Source organism: Salmo salar, chromosome 02 (assembly GCF_965601325.2).
Source record: "Salmo salar chromosome 02, fSalSal1, whole genome shotgun sequence".
NCBI classification, from domain to species: Eukaryota; Metazoa; Chordata; class Actinopteri; order Salmoniformes; family Salmonidae; genus Salmo; species Salmo salar.
The window spans coordinates 73,419,213-73,439,889 of record NC_138292.1 but is presented as its reverse complement, the minus strand read 5'-3'; the positions used below and the strand labels follow the sequence as shown (position 1 = coordinate 73,439,889).

At 42.8% G+C, this 20,677-nt stretch overlaps 2 protein-coding genes across 4 annotated transcripts; both read left to right on the top strand.

Moving 5' to 3' along the window:
- Nucleotides 1-580: 580 nt before the first annotated feature.
- On the top strand, nt 581-6,362 carry LOC106591824 (uncharacterized). 2 transcript variants are annotated; one of them, XM_082966837.1, is made up of 5 exons: nt 581-1,064; nt 1,602-1,673; nt 1,948-2,582; nt 2,739-3,778; nt 4,498-6,362. In XM_082966837.1, the coding sequence occupies exons 3-5, from the start codon at nt 2,268-2,270 to the stop codon at nt 4,595-4,597; spliced, it is 1,455 nt and encodes a 484-aa protein (XP_082822963.1). In that variant the 5' UTR covers nt 581-1,064; nt 1,602-1,673; nt 1,948-2,267; the 3' UTR covers nt 4,598-6,362. The 2 variants fall into 2 exon arrangements, with proteins under 2 accessions (XP_082822963.1, XP_082822960.1); XM_082966834.1 differs by lacking the exon at nt 1,602-1,673.
- Nucleotides 6,363-7,225: 863 nt separating this feature from the next.
- On the top strand, nt 7,226-20,390 carry LOC106591798 (uncharacterized). 2 transcript variants are annotated; one of them, XM_082966790.1, is made up of 4 exons: nt 7,265-7,442; nt 13,246-13,356; nt 13,967-14,949; nt 16,595-20,390. In XM_082966790.1, the coding sequence occupies exons 3-4, from the start codon at nt 14,125-14,127 to the stop codon at nt 17,798-17,800; spliced, it is 2,031 nt and encodes a 676-aa protein (XP_082822916.1). In that variant the 5' UTR covers nt 7,265-7,442; nt 13,246-13,356; nt 13,967-14,124; the 3' UTR covers nt 17,801-20,390. The 2 variants fall into 2 exon arrangements, with proteins under 2 accessions (XP_014038538.3, XP_082822916.1); XM_014183063.3 differs by lacking the exon at nt 13,246-13,356 and having other exon boundaries at nt 7,226-7,442.
- Nucleotides 20,391-20,677: the final 287 nt, after the last annotated feature.

Here is a 20,677-nt window from a genome sequence, read left to right as displayed (position 1 = left end):
ACTGGCCTACTTCCTTGAGCTCTGCCCATCGGCTACTGCTGTACACTTTGTGAGTGATGGGCCTACAAACCAGTATAGGTCTGAAATGTTTAACAATGGTTGTTGTTCAAAATGTTTGCAATAAAATAGTTTTCATACGTTTTTTTGTTTGTTTTTTTTTACATGTAATTTCCATCACAACCCATATTTTGAGGTAAATGAGTATATTATGTATAGTTTACTTACATTTATTTGTTTTAAATATGGAATTCATATGGTTGTTATCATAATCTGACAAAAAGGTTGGGTGGAAATATGTTATTTTTCATGATAAATAAATGTTTTCAGCTGTCACCAAGGTAAGTTTATACATTCAGTCGTCGTGTTGAATTATTAATATTAGGAAAACCTTAAAAATCACTTTAAATAATATTCAATACAAATGTATAAGAAATCCGTTATAAATCAATTGTATGATATTTCATTTTCAACTAAAATGTATGTTTAATGACGTGATGGAAATGACATTTGTCAATGGCTGTCTGGGAAAAATGACAAAAATATATAAATTCCTGAATAGTACGATCGCAGCCATTATCAGATATAGTTTCTAGACAAATCAAAGACAAGTACAATACTGGTAAAATGGTGTTTGAATAAGTTTTCATTTCTGAAAGTTTGCACGGCCAAAGTGCCCGAAGTTGCATAATCACCCAGCAACGTGTATTACTATGTGGTTATGTTTATGGTGCAGATAATTCATTTACAGACAGTACACGCACAGATCAAAATTGAATATCTTTATCTCTTACAGAACACGTAGTATGGAAATGGAACGAAATGTCTTCATCCGCTCTGCTAGGTGGCAGCACTGAGAACGTGGAGGTCTTGGAACAAAATCAGCAACAGTAGTCACTACTTCCCTTGCGCTGTGGATACATGTGGTATTATTTATCTTGGAATGCAACAGTGTTTCTTGCAAACGGGGATTGCAATTATTTCTCTGAAATGAAATGTACTGGCTTCTCAGTAAACCGACTCGTACCAGCCATGACCGCTGCAGATTGTTGTCTCCGTCCCTACAGGTAGGCCATTAGATGTCTCTTGCAGTAGTAGACCAGAGCTAGCTGACCAAGCATCGACTAGCTAGCTACTGAATAACTACAGTAGCTATCGCTTTCCACAATGCAAGCTATCAAATAAACTTCGCTGCAAATATCCAACGGTGGAGTTGATTATCAATATATAATCAATACGGTATTCATCCAAAAGTAACTTTAGATACGGATTCGTTTTGCACCAACAGAATGCATTTGGCAGACTGTTTTATCCTTTAAAAAAACTCTTACGGCAACATGTAATTAGTGTTGTATTTCGCCATGAAGTTCTATTTAACCTAGAGTTATCTTGTGGATTTTAAGATTTTTAGACCCCAATAATTGTTTATTTAAAGCTGCAATATGTAACTTTCAGGGCTATCGGACCAAATTCACATAGAAATGTAAGTTATAGATCTGTCATTCTCATTGAAAGCAAGTCTCAGAAGCGGTAGATCTGTTCTATGTGTACTATTTCTATGCTTCCCGTTCATAAGATTTGTTTTATGCTTCTTTTACTTTCAGTTTTGTACACCAGCTTCAAACAGCTGAAAATACTATCTTGGTTATGGAAAAGATACTTCACAGCGGTTTAGGGTACAATGATTCTCAACACTATGCATGCATGTTTTGTCACAAACTGAAAGTAGGTGAACTATTTGAATTTTATCAACCAGGAAATGGCGGAGGGATTTCTGCGTAGGGCATCTTTACTATATTAATATATCTACTTTGGAGAGATGATACTATTCGTTTCCCTTATTCTTATTTTGGTCAATTCTATTTTTTTCTAGTTGATATGCTTCTTTTCTTACTTTGTAGGCTTAATTTTCTCAATTCTTATTTACTTTCTCTCCATTGTTTCTTACAGATGATGACCAGCTCTGTCTTTAAAGGAGAGGACAAGGCATCCCCCACAGGGTTCCAGCCTAGAGCTACAAGACCCTGAGACATTAGTTTAACAGAACAAGTTTCTCTGCCCAGATTGAGACTAGGGGTAATGTTCCCCTGCTCAGACGTTGCATTCATTAACCAGTGGTTGCGTGCCACACCTTCGACTGTGTCATCGACTGACAGATTGCTGTAACATGATTTGGTTAGTTAATACAATGCCTGGATAGGTATATTAAGTAAGATCTGTCAGGCGTCAGCAACTTTTGAGCAGAGAAACTCGCCTTACATCACCTCAAAATGGAGGGAGATAAACTCATTTCTTTACCTATCGTGAGACTCCACAGACTAACGAAGGATCAACTGTCTCTCGCTGCTCAGAAGAACAATAACAAACCAGGGAGAAAACCAACAAATAAGAAAAACTTCACCACCACCAGAGGAAAGAAACAATCCACAGGAAAAGGAAACGACTCTGCTGACAGCAAAAGTGTTTCTAGCCAGGAATCGCCGGCCCCTAAGTGGTGGGGTCGCCCCAAGGGAAGCAAAAACAAACCCAAAATAACTCTCAAACTTTCCAATGCCATCTTAAGGCCTGATGAGATAAAACAAGAGGTAGGTTTAAACTTGTGGCTTTTAAATGAACATTTAATTGAGATCGTGTATAGCATTTGTAACACTTTGTGAATGTTACAGCTATATGTTTACTAGATATCTTGACTGGTTGTAAGTTTCCTCAGATAAAAATAAAGGTATTCTAATTTAAACCAGGTAAAACAAGAGATGGACGAGCTGCCTATCGAAATGAGAAGTGATGAACACTGGTTGAACGCTGTGAAGCCAGAAAGCTACGACCCAGAGATGGGTAACACCAAGGGACCTCCTACAGAGAGCGACCCCAGGACAGATGCACATCACCTGGGTATCAAGACAGAGGATGCCCCCCTGTACCACCAGGATGGAGGGAGACGTCTACGGTCGGCTACCAGCCAGCCGTTCAATCTGACTGCATTCCGGTCCGACCCAGAATGGCGGCCTCGCAACCAGAAGGTCCGCCGGTTTCCGTGCCCAGATTGTGGACGGAAGTTCTTCTCCAAAACCACACTGGAGTTACATTCCCGGATCCACACCCAGTACCGGCCGTACTCCTGTGAGGTGTGCCATAAAACGTTCTCCCGGAAAGCCGGCTTGGACGAGCACCGGCCAATCCACGATGCGGAACGTCCTTTCACCTGCCTCCAATGCGGCAGGACCTTCACGTTCAAATCCAACCTGACCCGGCACATGCGGTTCCACAGCGATGCACGGCCCTACGTCTGCCCCCAGTGCGGCCAAAGCTTCAAGATCTCCGCCCACCTGAAGCGCCACATGACGGCCCACAGCGGGTATAAACCGTACGTGTGCCCGGAGTGCGGCCAGAGTTACATGAGTTACATGAGTCTGAAGTATCACCGACTGAGCCACACCGGCGAGCGCCCGCTGTCCTGCCCAGAGTGTCCCATGACCTTTGCCCGACCGCACATCCTTATGATCCACCGGCGACAGCACACCGGGGAGACGCCTTTCTCTTGCCAGTACTGTGGGAACCAGTTCAAACAGCGGTGCAAGCTGAAAGAACACATTAGAAGGAAACACACAGGGGAGAAACCTTATAAATGCTCCGATTGCGACAAGTGCTTTGTCACTTCTACTTTGCGTAAAGTGCACATGGTTGTTCACACAGGGGAGAAGCCGTACAAATGCATGGAGTGCTGTAGGAGCTACAGTCAGAGTGGGTCCCTGAAGAGGCCCAGGTGTAAGAAGAAACCCAGGTGAGAGGGACCTCCGGGGTACATCCCAAATGCCACCCTATTCCCTAGAAAGTGCACTAGGGCCCACAGGGCTCTGGTCAAAAGTAGTGCACTATATGGAATAGGATGCCATTTGGGACACAGTCCCGGTGTTCTCAGTGTCGGAACTGGAGCGCAATGGAGTCGATCCTTAAAAAGTAGCACAGGTGAAAGGAACCAGGTTATAGGGTTCTCCGGTGTTCTGAGTAGGGAAACTGGACTTTGTTTATACAGGACTTAAAAAGGGACAATCTGTGATCCATTTTTGGACATATAGCCATTGATTCTTGAAAAATATAATGTATAACTGCCTCATGAACTTACTGCAGTTAAACTGTCTTACCCCAGTAGAACTCAAAATATAAGATCACCTGCCCATGGAAATCTCTAGGCCTATTCACTATCAATTATTGAACCCTCAATGAAATCAACCACTTTCACTGTGATGCAGTTTAACTTACCTGATGTGTATTGTAAATGTTCAGGGAAGGTTTCCCAGACACAGATGAAGCCAAATCCTGGACTAAAAAGCAAGAGAATCTCCATTGAAATAAGTTTTCATCCTGGGACTAGGCCCTCCTTGTAAACATTGTTTTTTTAAAAGTTGTATTGAAACGGCCCTGCACAACTGGTTAACTGATGAATTGAACAGATCAATAAACGGACTTGTTTTACTGTATCGTGTGTATGTGTCTCCATAGTGGCAGCGTTGAGGCAACACTGGGCAGGGTCAGAGTTCAGCAGGAAACACCATCATTGGCAGAGAGGCCTTCTGAGTGGACTTCTCTATGGTTGCCATGACCACAGATTGTGAGAGTTGGACCAGGCCAGCTGCTACTACCGCTAGAGGGTCAACCGGACGGGCCTCCCGCTGCTCCCGCCACGTGGTCGACACCCTGGGCCTTTCCGCCGCACCAGGACCCCACGCGTTCCTGCTGGTGATCAGGGGGTGAGGTTCACAGAGGAGGAAAGGGATACCCTCATGAGGTGGATCCAGGAGAACTTTAGAGAAGAGTCTTTAATGTACACCATGGTGCTGTTCACTGGGGGAGACCAGCTAGAGGGGAAACCAGTGGAGGACCTACTGAAGGACAACAGTCAACTGCTACAACTAATCAGTACCTGCAGGGACAGATATCATGTCTTCAACAACAAGGAGAAAGGTGACCACACTCAGGTCACTGAGCTGCTGGAGAAGATAGAGGAGATGGTGGAGAGCAATGGTGGAAACCACTTCAATGTCAACACACACCCAGTAAGGGAGAAAGAAGCGTCTGGTGTGGTGGTCACCATGCTGATGTTAGTGGCAGTTGGAGCTGTGTTCAAATTGATGGTTGATGACTTACTGTATGGAGCAAAATACAAGATGGTGGGAACTTGGAGAGAAAAGAAAGTGAAAATGAAAGGTTGACTCCTGAAAAATTGTGAAAATCAATGTATTCTTATGACTACATTGAATTACAGAGCTTTGATCTAAGTTTTGGTTAGACTCATTGTTGACATTTATTTACTCCCATTTTATGAGTGTGAATGATGGTCATATGTCATTAAGGAGAGATATAATTGTCAAAACATATTGTATCTCTATCATACATTGTTGTCCAACACAATTTGTATGCTGAAATCAAAATCAGTAACAAATCATGAAATAAATTGAGATTTTTATGAAAACAAATTATTTAACAAATGAATGAAAAGATCTACACTGAGTGTACAAAACATTAACAACACCTACTCTTTCCATGACAGACTGACCAGGTGAATCCAGGTGAAAGATATGATCCCTTATTGATGTCACTTGTTAAATCCACTTCAATCAGTGTAGATGAGACAGGTTAAATATATATATATTTTTTTAAGCTTTGCGACAATTGAGACATGGATTGTGTATGTGTGCCATTCAGAGGGTGAATGCGCAAGACAACATATTTAAGTGGTTTGAACGGGGTATGGTAGTAGGTGCCAGGCACACCGGTTTGTGTCAAGAACTGCAACACTGCTGGGTTTTTCCACATTCAACAGTTTCCCGTGTGTATCAAGAATGTTCCACCACCCAAAGGACATCCAGCCAACTTGACACAACAGTAGGAAGCATTGGAGTCAACATGGACCAGCGTCCCTGTGGATTCCGTGCCCAGATGAATTGTGGCTGTTCTGAGGGCAAAAGTGGTGGGTGGCTCAACTCAATATTAGGAAGGTGTCCTTGATGTACACTCAGTTTATACTGTCTCTTTAAACAGTAAGTGTATTACTATGTTATTTTTATGGTTTAGGTAGAGGTCATGATTGTAGATAGTACACGCATAGATGAATAGGGGAAACCCATAAGAATCTATCTAGTGGTATTATACATGCATGGAAATGGAAGGAAATGTCTAATTTCTCCACTCCGCTAGGTGGCAGAAATGATCATGTGGACGTCTTGAACAAGAGCAGCAGAAGCAGTCACAACTTCCTTTGATCTGTCTGTGCAGGGTTGCCATGTTTACAGTTTTGACATTTGGGCAACTTTGAAAACGATGTCACGGGTGAAAATGTATTGGTTGCGGGTTTTTGGGCTACTTCTAAGTTGCACTGCGGTCACCATGGCATTTCTCTTAAATAATAAACACTGGCTGTTGACAAACATTCAGTTGATATACATATTATTCATATTTTATCCAATGATTGAAATTAAGACCGATCCTCAGTAGCCCATCCCAGCAGGTTATTGGGAAACAAGCACTTCTTACCTCAAATCACCAAACTATTCATGTAGAATAAATGAGTCTGTTAATTTGAACTAAGCAATACACTAAATCGTTCAGTTTACATTTTGCCTAGTCTACTGTAGACTATCTGAAATTAGATGTAGGCCTATAGGCTACCTGCATCTATCTAAGCAAAGCATGGCAAAGTTGAATTACAATCATAATCCCAGATTTTAGTCTGTAGCCTATGCCTATTAAAATGACAAGGCAATCTCGCAAATGGTCAATTTATAACGGTTTGTCATCTTAACATCTGGCTTCATAATAACAGCACAATTGCCAGAAAATAGTGTTTCTTCCTCAGAGATTTGTAGATCCTCCGTCCCTGCACATTGTCCAACATTCATCACTCAAACTGTGGATTTATCTATAGTTATGCACAAAAGTGATTTATTTACAATTATAAACCAAGTTCAGGCCCTGAATGCTGATTGGCTGAAAGCTGTGGTATATCAGACCATATGACATATGGGTATGAGAAAAACTTTTACATTGGTAACCAGTTTATAATTGCAATAAGGCACCCTGGAGGTTTGTGGTATATGGCCAATAAGGCTTTATCCAGGCACTCTACGTTGCGTCATGCGTAAGAACATATTTAGCATGTAGTTACGTCTATGTTCCTTGTTAATAGGCTAATAACGTTATGGGGAAATGGTTTATCCTATAAACGTGGCAACTCAACTCTTGATGTGAAGAAAAAAAAATTGGCCTCGTTTTCAGGCCTTTTGTGTTGTTTTTCGGTCTTGGGCTAGACATTTCCATGACCTGGCAACCCTGTGTATGGCTAACAGTGTTCATTACAAACAGGGAGATCTCAGAGATAAATGTACTAGCTTGTAGGACCAACTCGGATCACTCATAACCGCTGAAGATTGTTGCCTCCGTCTCTGCAGGTAGGCTGGCCGTTTCTAGACTTGACAGTTAATGCAGTTGTTGTCTATCCAGGCTGTATCACATCCGGCCGTGGTTGGGAGTCCCATAGGGCGGCGTACAATTTACCCAGCTTCGTCCGGGTTTAGCCGGGGTAGGCCGTCATTGTAAATAAGAATTTGTTCTTAACTGACTTGCCTAGTTAGAAGAATGTAATATTTTAGGGCTTCCCTCGTGCCCCTTTTCACATAACGTTAGCAGCTAGCTCCTGTAGCTAGCTTCCGACCGGAACATAACCAAACCACGACCAACAACACAAACACATAGACTATACAGATACAAGTAGCGAGTGGAGTTACAAATGAACTATACTAAACAAGTTAAATGTATTGCCTGTGATCAAATATTTTTCCACACACATAGCTCCGTGTAGCCTACTGTACTTGGACACCTGCTCCCTACATTTCCCACTCCAATGGCGAATAGACTGAAGCCACACAGGCTTTATTTCCTTATTTGCGATCCCCAGGTCGGGATTTTTTATCTGGTTATATGTACATTGAACATGTTTTGTTATTTCTATAAAAGCGACAACTAAGATGGCTGTTTTACGATGGTGGTGAATGGGAAAGAATGATTGTTTTCCACAATTTATGGGCGTGGTCGATGGTAATTTCTTATTATTACTTGAATATAGACTCGGACAGTTCTGCTCATACACACAAAAATATAAACGCAACAAACTGTTGGGACCATGTTTCATTAGCTGAACTATTGTTTACATCACTGTTAGTGAGCATTTCTCCTTAGCCAATATAATCCATCCATTGGACAGGTGTGGCATATCAACAAGCTTATTATGATCATTACACAGGTGCACCTTGTGCTGGGGACAATAAAAGGCCACTCGAAAACATGCACTTCTGTCACAACACCACAGATGTCTCAAGTTTTGAGGGTACGTGCAATTGGCATGCTGACTGCAGGAATGTCCACCAGAGCTGTTGCCAGAGAAGTTAATGTTCATTTATCTACCGTAAGCCACCTCCAACTTCATTTTAGAGAATTTGGCAGTGGGTCCAACCGGCCTCACTACCACAGACCACATGTATGGCGTTTGAGTGGGCGAGCGGTTTGCTGACGTCAAAGTGGTGAACAGTGCCCCATGGTGGTGTTGGGGTTATGGTATGGGCAGGCATAAACTACGGACAACAAAATCAAATCAAATTTTATTTGTCACATACACATGGTTAGCAGATGGTAATGCGAGTGTAGCGAAATGCTTGTGCTTCTAGTTCCGACCATGCAGTAATATCTAGCAATATCTTACAAGTAATATAACCTAACAATTTCACAACAACTACCTTATACACACAAGTGTAAAGGAATGAATATGAATATGTACATAAAAATATATGAATGTGTGATGGCCGAACGCCATAGGCAAGATGCACTAGATGGTATAGAGTACAGTATATACATATGAGATGAGTAATGTAGGGTATGTAAACATTATATAAAGTGCCATTGTTTAAAGTGGCTAGTGATACGAACAAATTGTATTTTATCGATGGCGATTTGATTGCACAAAAATACTGTGAGAGACCCTGAGGCCCATTGTCATGCCCATTTTTTTTTTTTTAAGGTAATGTTACCAACAGATGCATATCTGCTTTCCCAGTCATGTGAAATCCATAGATTAGGGCCTAATGAAATTATTTCAACTGACTGATTTCCTCATATTAACTGTAATTCTGTATTTGGTTGTGAGTGGAAACACCAAGCAGGTGCTTCACATTTATACATCCACTGAAATATCTGTCTCATTGTTCTTTCTGTGATATGAGTCATAAAACCCGGAAATGGTTCCAATTGTTTTTTCACAATTCATTTCTCCATCTGGGATTTTAGAACTACTTCATATAAGGTCTGTGTTTCGTGTAGACTTACCCTGGCGTGACATTGTGATAACAACTGTCTCTCGGACAAGATAACTTTTATCAATAATTAGCATAGCATATTTTGGGGAGTAAATTGAGGTGAATATATTGATAAAACTCCCCTTGTCCAAGAGAGAATTACAAGGCTATCAAAATGTAAGGCCAAGGTAAGCGTACACCAAACACACAATTCATTTGAATGTGAGAAATTAATGGCGGAAAAACCATTGGAACCATTTCTGTGTTTTTATGGCTATTATGACACATCCACTGTGGAGGACTATTCCGAACACATCATGTGTGGAGTCGCAGTGCGTGGGTAAAATCACTGGGGAAGCCAAGCCCAACAAAAACATATTACAACCTATGTGTTGTGATGATTGCATTGTTTGCTCTAGAACCTGTTAGTTCATATGCCTTGCCTCTGTGGTCTTAAGGCCAAGACAATAAGAAGACAGTGGCAGAATATTCAACCACGCCTTTGTTTCATCACAAAACCAGAAAGCAAGTCCACAAAGCATATTGATTCTAACAAACCCTTACTTGACCTACAGCATGGTCAAGCAAATTAATGTTTCCCACATTTTCAAACTACTAAACAACTACTGTTTTAGAACCACAGAGAGTTACCGCAAGTCGCAAAGAAAACAGGAGCTGCCTCCACTATTCCAGCACCATGTCAACATCATCAAATCACCTGTGCTTAGTCTAAGACGGTGACAATAAAAGGTATTGGGGAAAATATTTAGTCCAATCAACGTAAGCTAAATATGATGTGGCAGTCCATGGTTCTGCTTTGTGTGTGCGTTCATGCAAGTAGAAAAAAACACGTTGACTCTCCCTACTTCTAGAGAACAATGCCTTCCTCTTCTTTTTCCATGTTGATGCAATGGTCTATGACTGTCATACAGTAAACACTTATATTTTTGTTGCCCTGTGCTACCTGGCTAAAATGCTTGCTCGTTAGCCTAACTTCCTTTCATGGGCAATGTTAGCTAGTTAACATTAGTCTTCTACATCTAGCTACATATTGAACTTCCATCCTCTCAGTCCAGGGGCACAATGTATGAATTTATGGTTGAATCAGAATCGTCATTATAATCATTGGCCAGTATGGAGCATTAAGTAAAACCACAAGTCCAAATCCCTATCTCCATCCATGTCTAATTTAGTAAAGGGCCAATTTTATCTAGATACCGGAGGACAACAACACAATGAGATGCAACATTTCATGTTGTTTCTGTCAATGACGTATTTCTCTTGATGTGATAGGAGTGAAGCCAAATCAAAACTGGCTTCACTTGACCCTTTTTTTTTGGTGTGCCAGGACCATTCACAGCTGAACTCACTCAGTTTAGCTCAATGCTGATTGGCTACTATTTTATACTTTTTTTTTATCACGGGAGGCCAAATGCTTGCTGGCTTCCCTTGCATTCAGCGACAGCTAGCAACAATGTCATAGTCTTTCTGACCAGACAGCATCAGATAGATGGCCTACACATACAGAGACAGAGGGGCGCTGTTTCGCTTGCTCGGATGCTTTCTCGGGTGCGATACATTCAGCCTCTTGCAAATTGAAGGAGAATTCTGAAAAGACAAAAGCTAAATCATTTTTAAAAGTTTTTCTTGGTCAATTTTTTTAGGCTGGCTTCCCTTGGCATCCAGAATACACACCACTGCATGTGTCTATAGTTAGATTTAAATGTGTCCACATTGTGTCCAGATTTTCTTTTCCCAAGTTGTATTCAAATGCCAGCATGCATTCTGCAAACAGTGGACTTGGCAAAATATGATAATTACACAACAACAAAACATGTTGGCAGTAGCTAAATACTATAGCTAACCTCTGGCGCTAACCATCAAGCTAGCAAGTGTAACCGATGTAAAATGGCTAGTTGGGGCGAGGAGAGAAACGGAAGCTATACTGTTACATTGGTGCCGTGACCCGGATCACTAGTTGCAGCGGAAGGAGGAGGTCAAAAGGCGGGTGAGTGTAACCGATGTGAAATGGCTAGTTAGTTAGCGGTGGTGCGCGCTAATAGCGTTTCAATCGGGTGACGTCACTCGCTCTGAGACCTGAAGTAGTTGTTCCCCTTGCTCTGCAAGGCCGTGGCTTTTGTGGCGCGATGGGTAACGATGCTTCGTGGGGTGTCAGTTGTTGATGTGTGCAGAGGGTCCCTGGTTCAAGCCCAGGTTGGGGCGAGGAGAGGGACGGAAGCTATACTGTTACACAAGCAAAGCTAAAGCGTTTGCAAATGGTTACCATAACTGTAGCCAAACATTTTTCATTTTAAGTATTAGCTAGCTGGCTAGCATTTGGCAAGCAAACATTTCTCATACACTAGGAATGTATTCCACAGATAAATAAGAAGAGGCGGGGGTGACAAAAGTAGCTAGCTAGCCAGTGTCAATTCACCCCCCCCCCCTGTTGGGCAATCTTTTCCCGCAGTTCTGTTAACGACGGTGAAGGCTAGTGTTAGCGAAGGATAATGTAGAGTGTTCAACCATTATTTCATTCAATCTTTATGACAAAATGTTCAATAGAGAATTGCATCAGAAAAACGATAGTCCAAATTCTATGTCTCTACCATATACAGTGCCTTCGGAAAGTATTCAGACCCCTTGACTTTTTACAAATGTTGTTAGGTTTCAGCCTTGTTCTAAAATTGATTCAATCATTTTCAAATCTACACACAATACCCCATTAATGACTAAGCAAAAACCGTTTTTTAGAAATGTATGTTAGTTTATAAAAAATTAAACAAATATCACATTTACATAAGTATTCAGACCCTTTACTCAGTACTTTGTTGAAGAACCTTTGGCAGCAATTACAGCCTCGAGTCTTCTTGGGTATGATGCTACAAGCTTGGCACACCTGTATTTGGGGAGTTTCTCCCATTCTTCCCTGCAGAACCTCTTAAGCTCTGAAAGGTTGGATGGGGAGTGTTGCTTCATAGCTATTTTCAGGTCTCTCCAGAGATGTTTCATTGGGTTCAAGTCCGGGCTCTGGATGGGCCACTCAAGGTCATTCAGAAACTTGTCCTGAAGCCACTCCTGTGTTGTCTTGGCTGTGTGCTTAGGGTGATTGTCCTGTTGGAAGGTTAACCTTCACCCCAGTCTGAGGTCCTGAATGCTCTGGAGCAGGTTTTCATCAAGGATCTCTCTGTACTTTGCTCTGTTAATCTTTGCCTCGATCCTGACTTGTCTCCCAGTCCCTGCCGCTGAAAAACATCCCCACAGCATGATGCTTCCACCACCATGGTTCACAGTAGGGATGGTGCCAGGTTTCCTCCAGGTGTGACGCTTGGCATTCAGGCCAAATAGTTGAATCTTGGTTTCATCAGACCAGAGAATCTTGTTTCTCATGGTCCGTGAGTCCTTTAGGTGCTTTTTGGCAAACTCCAAGCAGGCTGTCATGTGCCTTTTACTGAGGAGTGGCTTCCATCTGGCCACTCTACCATAAAGGCCTTATTGGTGGAGTGCTGCAGAGATGGTTGTCCTTCTGGAAGGTTCTCCCATCTCCACAGAGGAACTCTAAAGCTCTGTCAGAGTGACCATCCCTGACCAAGGCCCTTCTCCCCCGATTGCTCAGTTTGGCCGGGCGGCCAGCTCTAGGAAGAACCTTGGCAGTTCCAAACTTGTTCCATTTTAAAAATGATGGAGGCCACTGTGTTCTTGGGGACCTTCAATGCTGCAAAAATGTTTTGGTACCCTTCCCCAGATCTGTGCCTCGACACAATCCTGTCTCGGAGCTCTAAGGACAATTCATTCAACCTCAGGGCTTGGTTTTTGCTCTGACATGCACTGTCAACTGTGGGACCTTATATAGACAGGGGTGTGTGTGCCTTTACAAATCATGTCCAATCAATTGAATTTACCACAGGTGGACTCCAATCAAGTTGTAGAAACATCAAGGATCATCAATGGAAACAGGATGCACCTGAGCTCAATTTCGAGTCTCATAGCAAAGGGACTGAATACTTATGTAAATAAGGTATTGCTGTTTTTTTATTTTTTTATTTGCAAACATTTCTAAAAACCTGTTTTTGTTTTGTCATTATTGGGTATTGTGTGTAGATGGCTGAGGATTTTCGTATTTTATTTTATTTTTCATTTTAGAATAAGGCTTTAACGTAACAAAAGGTGGACAGTTCAAGGGGTCTGAACACTTTCTTAAGGCACTGTATGTACAGCAATAGTTGAATAAGATGTACTTGACTAGAATATACTGTACTTATGAAATGGGTAAAACAGTATGTAAACATTATTGAAGTGACCAGTGTTCCATGTCTATGTACTTAGGGCAGCAGCCTCTAAGGTGCAGGGATGAGTAATTGGGTGATAGTCAGCTAGTGACAGTGACTTAAGTTCAGGGCAGGATACTGGATAGAGGCCTGCTAGAGATGGCTATTTAACAGTCTGATGGCCATGAGATAGAAGCTGTTTTTCAATCTTTCGGTCCCAGCTTTGATGCACCTGTATGGACCTCACCTTCTGGATAATAGTGGGGTGAACAAGCCGTGGATTCCCTTATTCTGATCTGGTCAATTTGTCTAGTTGATATTCTTCTTTATTCTTACATGTCTCTCCATTACTTCTTACAGATGATGACCAGCTCTGTCTTATAAGAAGACAAGCCATCACAATCACCCACATGGCACCAGCCTAGAGCTGTCTTATAAGGAGAAGACAAGCAACACAATCACCCACATGGCACCAGCCTAGAGCTATAAGACCCTGGAAGTTTGAAACATTTACTGATATGAAGGCCGTTAGTTTAACAGAACAAGTTTCTCTGCCCAGGTTAAAACTACATCACCTCAAAATGGTGGAAGGCGATTCTCTGCATAGCGTTAACCTGAATCAATTCAAAATGGAGGAAGGAGATTCTCTACACAGCGTTAACCTGAATCAACTCAAGATGGAGGAAGGAGATTCTCTGCACAGCGTTAACCTGAATCAACTCAAAATGGAGGAAGGAGATTCTCTGCATAGCGTTAACCTGAATCAACTCAAAATGGAGGAAGGAGATTCTCTGCATAGCGTTAACCTGAATCAACTCAAAATGGAGGAAGGCGCTTCTCTGCATAGCGTTAACCTGAATCAACTCAAAATGGAGGAAGGAGATTCTCTGCATAGCGTTAACCTGAATCAACTCAAGATGGAGGAAGGAGATTCTCTGCATAGTGTTAACCTGAATCAACTCAAAATGGAGGAAGGCGATTCTCTGCATAGCGTTAACTTGAATCAACTCAAAATGTCCGCTGCTGTTTCTTTACCCATCTTGAGACTCTACAGACTGACAAAGGATCAACTGTCTCTTTGTGATCCTAGACTTGACCAGAACAACCAGAAGAACAACAACAAACCAGGCAGAAAACCAACGAAGAAGAAAAACACCACCACCAGCAGAGGAAAGAAAAAATCCACAAGAAATGGACACAACTCCGCTGACAACAAAAACATTTTTAGCCAGGTATCACTAGTGTCTAGACATCAGCACTGCCCGAAGGGAAGCAAAAATAAACCCAGGATAATTCTCAAACTCTCCCGCTCCATCTTGAGGCCTGACGCAGCAAAAAAAGAGGTAGGTTTAAACTTGTGGCTTTTAAATGAAAATGTAATTGAGATCTTTTATAGCATTTGTATCTGTCTGTGTGAATGTTGCAGCTACAGTTCATTCGGAAAGTATTCAGACCCCTTGACTTTTTCCACATTTTGTGACGTTACAGCCTCATTCTAAAGTGTATTAAATAAAAAAAATTCATCAATCTACACACAATACCCCATAATGACAAAGCAAAACTGGTTTTTAGAAATGTTTACAAAATTATTCAGAACCTTTGCTACGAGACTCAAAATTGTGCTCAGTTCCATTCTGTTTCCATTGATCATCCTTGATATGTTTACTACAACTTGATTGGTGTCCACCTATGGTAAATTCAATTGATTGGACATGATTTGGAAAGGCACACACCTGTCTATATAATGTCCCACAATTGACATTGCATGTCAGAGATAAAACCAAGCCATGAGGTCAAAGGAATTGTCCGTAGAGCTCCGAGAGGATTGTGTCGAGGCACAGATCTGAGGAAAGGTACCAAAGAATGTCTGCAGCATTGAAGGTCCCCAAGAACACAGTTGCCTCCATCATTTTAAAATGAAAGAAGTTTAGAACCACTAAGAGTCCTGACCAAGAACCCGATGGTCACTCTGACAGAGCTCCAGAGTTCCTCTGTGGAGATGGAAGAACCTTCCAGATGGACAACCGTCTCTGCAGCACTCCACCAACCAGGCCTTTATGGTAGAGTGGTCAGATGGAAGCCACTCCTCAGTAAAAGGCACATGACAGGCCGCTTGGAGTTTGCCAAAAGGCACCTAAAGGACTCTGACCATGAGAAACAAGATTCTCTGGTCTGATGAAACCAAGATTCAACTATTTTGGCCTGAATGCCAAGCGTCACACCTGGATGAAACCTGGCACCATCCCTACTGTGAAGCATGGTGGTGGCAGCATCATACTGTGGGGATGTTTTTCAACGGCAGGGACTGGGAGACTAGATTAACAGAGCAAAGTACAGAGAGATCCTTGATGAAAACCTGCTCCAGAGCACTCAGGACCTCAGACTGGGGTGAAGGTTAACCTTCCAACAGGACAACAACCCCTGAACACACAGCCAAGACAACACAGGAGTGGCTTCGGGACAAGTTTCTGAATGACCTTGAGTGGCCCATCCAGAGCCCAGACTTGAACCCGATTGAACATCTCTGGAGAGACCTGGAAATAACTGTGAAGCAACACTCCCCATCCAACCTGACAGAGCTCAAGAGGTTCTGCAGAGAAGAATGGGAGAAACTCCCCAAATACAGGTGTGCCAAGCTTGTAGCATCATACCCAAGAAGACTCAAGGCTTTAATCACTGCCAAAGGTTCCAAAGGTGCTTCAATAAAGTACTGAGTAAAGAATCTGAATACTTACGTAAATGTGATATTTCAGTTTATTTTTTAATACATTTGCAAACATTTAAAAATGTCATTATGGGGTATTGTGTGTAGATTGAGGGGTGAAAAAATCTATTTAATCAATTTTAGAATAAGGCTAATGTAACTGTGGAAAAAGTCTGGGGGTCTGAATATGTCCGAGTGCACTGTATATATTTACTAGATATCTTGACGTATCTTACTATCGCATAAGTTTCCTCTGGAAAAATAAAGCTCTTATTCTAAACCAGGTGAAACAAGAGATGGATGAGCTGCCTATCGGTACAAGAAGTGATGAACACTGGTTGAACTCTGTGAAGCCAGAGAGCTACGACCCAGAGATGGGTAACACCAGCGGACCTACAGAGAGCAACCCCAGGACAGATGCACATCACTTTGGTATCAAGACGAAGGATGCCCCCCTGTACCGCCAGGATGATGGGAGGCAGCTGCAGTCTACCATTCAGCCATTCAATCCGGCTGCGTTGCGGTCTGACCTGGAATGTTGGCCTCATAACCAGAAGGTCCCCAGGTTCCCGTGTCCGGACTGCGGCCAGAAGTTCTTCTCCAAAATTCAGTTTAAGTTTCATTCCCGGAGCCACACACAGTACCGGCCGTACTCCTGTGAGGTGTGCCATAAAACGTTCTCCCGGAAAGGCAGTCTAGACGAGCACCGACCAATCCACGAGTTGGAGCGCCCCTTCGCCTGCCTCCAATGCGGCAGGACCTTCACGTTCAAATCTAACCTGACCCGGCACATGCGGTTCCACAGCGATGCACGGCCCTACATCTGCCCCCAGTGCGGCCAAAGCTTCAAGATCTCCGACCACCTGAAGAGCCACATGACGGCCCACAGCGGGAATAAACCGTACGTGTGCCCAGAGTGCGGCCAGAGTTTTGTCCGTTACATTAGTCTGAAGTATCATCGACTGAGCCACACCGGCGAGCGCCCGCTGTCCTGCCCAGAGTGTCCCATGACCTTTGCCCGGCCGCACACCCTTATGATCCACCGGCGACAACACAGCAGGAAAACACTGTTCTCTTGCCAGGACTGTGGGAAGCAGTTCAAACAGGGGTACCAATTGAAAGACCACGTTACAATGAAACACACAGGGGAGAAACCATACAAATGCTCCGAGTGTGACAAGTGCTTCATCACTTCGGCGTCTCGTAAAGTGCACATGGTTGTCCACACAGGAGAGAAGCCTTACAAATGCACAGAGTGCTGTAGGAGATACAGTCAGAGTGGGCATCTAGCGCAGCACATGAGGAGACACACTGGGGAGAAACCTTATAAATGCTCCGAGTGTGACAAGTGCTTCATCACTTCGGCGTCCCGTAAAGTGCACATGGTTGTCCACACAGGAGAGAAGCCGTACAAATGCACGGAGTGCTGTAGGAGCTACAGTCAGAGTGGGTCCCTGAAGAGGCACAGGTGTGAGCAGCAAACCAAGTGAGAGGAACCTCGGGGCTACGCCCCAAATGGCACCCTTTTCTCTAAATTGTGCACTAGGGCCCATAGGATTCTGGTCAAAAGTAGAGCACTGAATAGGGTGCCATTTGGCACACAGCCCCAGTGTTCTGAGTGTAGGAACTGGAGAGAACTGGAGAGTGGGTCCTTAAAGCAGTACAGCTGTAAGCAGCCACGTAGGTGAGAGGGTTCTCAGGTGTTTTGACTAGGGGAACTGGACTATACAGACACTGAGCTGCGTTCCCTATTCCCTAATATAGTGCACTACTTTATGACCAAATAAACCTACAGCTCTGATCAAAAGTAGTGTCGCTTCCCCCTCTCCGTGTTACTGTTTCCCTTCCTCTCCGTGTTACTGTTTCCCTTCCTCTCTTTGCAGAACAAAAATGTAGTGCACTACAGGAAATAGGATGCCATTTCAAAACACACCCCTCTGTTTTGTAAAAGCTACCAAGCATTCATTGTTCCTCTGAAGTGTTTCTAAAAGAGAATCAACTTGTCCCTTATTTGTAACACTTCCACTTGATATTGTTGTGTTGTGACGAAAAGCCCACTAGTCTTAGAGCCTGCCTTCTGCGAGTCTCCCTATAAATTAGAGGACGTACTAAACATAAATGAGATCAAGTTCTACAAGGCGAGGCCACGCCCGTTGGACGAATGATCTAATCTCCTTGGAAACCAAAAGACCGATCAAGGAAGCCTTATCCTACTCAGACAGAAGAGTTTCCAGAGAGGACCCTGCGGAGCGCGCTGTTGCTCATTCAAGACCACGGACTGAGTTCGCAATACATCCTGCGGGGTCAGAGAAATAATTACATTAACTCTAATAGACTTTAGGCCTACTTCCCTGGACTGATAATACACTGAACAAAAATATAAATGCAACATGTAATGTTTCATGAGCTGAAATAAAAGATCCCAATTTTTCATATGCGCAGAAAGCTTATTTCTCTCAAATGTTGTGCACAGATTTGTTACATCCCTGTTAGTGAGCATTTCTCCTTTGCCAAGATAATCCATGCACCTGACAGATGTGGCCTATCAAGAAGCTGATGAAACAGCATGATCATTACACAGGTGCACCTTATGCTGGGGACAATAAAAGGCCACTCTAAAATGTGCACTTTTGTCCCACAACACAGATGTCTCAAGTTTTGAGGGCTTGTGCAATCGACATGCTGACTGCAGGAATGTCCATCAGAGCTGTTGCCAGATAATTGAATGTTAAATTCTCTACCATAAGCCGCCTCCAACGTCGTTTTAGAGAATTTTACAGTACGCGCAACCAGCCTCACAACCGCAGACCACGTGTATGGCATCATGTGGGTGAGCGGTTTGCTGATGTCAACGTTGTGAACAGAGTGACCTGTGGTGGCGGTAGGGTTATGATAAGGGCAGGCAAGCTATGGACAACGAACACACTTGCATTTATCTTAATGCACAGATATACCGTGATGAGATCCTGATGCCCATTGTCATTCCATTCATCTGTCACCATCACCTCCTGTTTTAGCATGTTAATGCACAGCCTTATGTCGCAAGGATCTGTACACAATTCCTCGAAGCTGAACATTTCCCAGTTCTTCCATAGCCTGCATACTCACCAGACATGTCACCCATTGAGCATGTTTGGGATGCTCTGGATCGATGTGTCCGACAGCATGTTTCAGTTTCCGCCAATATCAAGCAACTTCGCAGAGCCATTGAAGAGTAGTGGGACAACATTCCACAGGCCACAATCAACAACCTGATGAACTCTATGTGAAGGAGATGTGTCACGCTGCAGGAGGCAAATGGTGGTCACACCAGATACTGTTTCTCATCCATCCAGGCCCCTACCTTTTTTTTAAAGGTATCTCTATTCCCAGTCATGTGAAATCCATAGATTAGGGCCCAATTAATTTATTTCAATGGACTGATTTCCTTATATGAACTGTAACTCAGTAAAATATTTGAAATTGTTGCATGTTGCGTTTTATATTTTTGTTCAGTAAAAGAACCAAGAGAGGAAGACGTGGGTATCACTCCTTTGGCTGTGAGCTATTTCCGGCCCCCTGGCCTCAGCTCTACGAGAGGGAGAGAGAGACCACCATCCTCCAAGCACTTATCCCATCCTGACGGAATCCCACTGAGAGGCAACATCGACATACAATGAATTTCCCTGTTGCATTATAACTATTCTATGAAAGTGGCGTTGTGTGTGTGTAAGACGGCAGGTCTAATTTACCAACCCATGATCCATACCGTCTCTGCATTGTCCACATTAGCCTGGTAGCCTGGGCCCACTGCCGATTTCTGGGTGACAAAACTATCATTTCACGGTTGTGAAAGCATGTGTTGGTGGAGCCTCTCATATTTCCCTCTCAATTGATAATACTCATCTCGTCCTCAAAGGTCTTGTGAATGTATGTACTGTTGTATTTGCTGAGTTGGGTACGGAAGTTAATTTATATTGACCTGTGGAGATTCTCCCCTAGACAACTGTGCTGTATCTTGTACACTCTGCCTCTATATTGTATCTGTTAATTACTGAATTTTCCAACTTATTTAGTCTAGTAAATAAAACCTTGAATTAATTATTTGTGGCATTGAGTTAATTTGCAAGACATTGGGTTCTTGGAAGTTTCAGAGCTCGACAACCGTTCAGAATGAGAACATAGTCAATTGACTGTTGATTAACACTATTGTTGATAGAGGATTAGATGGTATACCGGTTAATGATAACTACTGATCGAGTTAATTCAGTCTCTATATTAAAACCCTTAAATTGTGCCCCTCTTAGATTAATTTGGATAGGACTACCTAATTAAATAAATTAGATCAAATAATATTGAATATCTATAGCCAGAAGTCACAACAGTTG

Coding starts and splice junctions, on each gene's coding strand:
- LOC106591824 (XM_082966834.1), top strand. CDS start 2,268: ATGGAGGGAGATAAACTCATTTCTTTACCTATCGTGAGACTCCACAGA. Junction 2,583..2,738: donor CTGATGAGATAAAACAAGAG/GTAGGTTTAAAC, acceptor AATTTAAACCAG/GTAAAACAAGAGATGGACGA. Junction 3,779..4,497: donor AGGTGTAAGAAGAAACCCAG/GTGAGAGGGACC, acceptor GTGTCTCCATAG/TGGCAGCGTTGAGGCAACAC.
- LOC106591798 (XM_014183063.3), top strand. CDS start 14,125: ATGAAGGCCGTTAGTTTAACAGAACAAGTTTCTCTGCCCAGGTTAAAA. Junction 14,950..16,594: donor CTGACGCAGCAAAAAAAGAG/GTAGGTTTAAAC, acceptor ATTCTAAACCAG/GTGAAACAAGAGATGGATGA.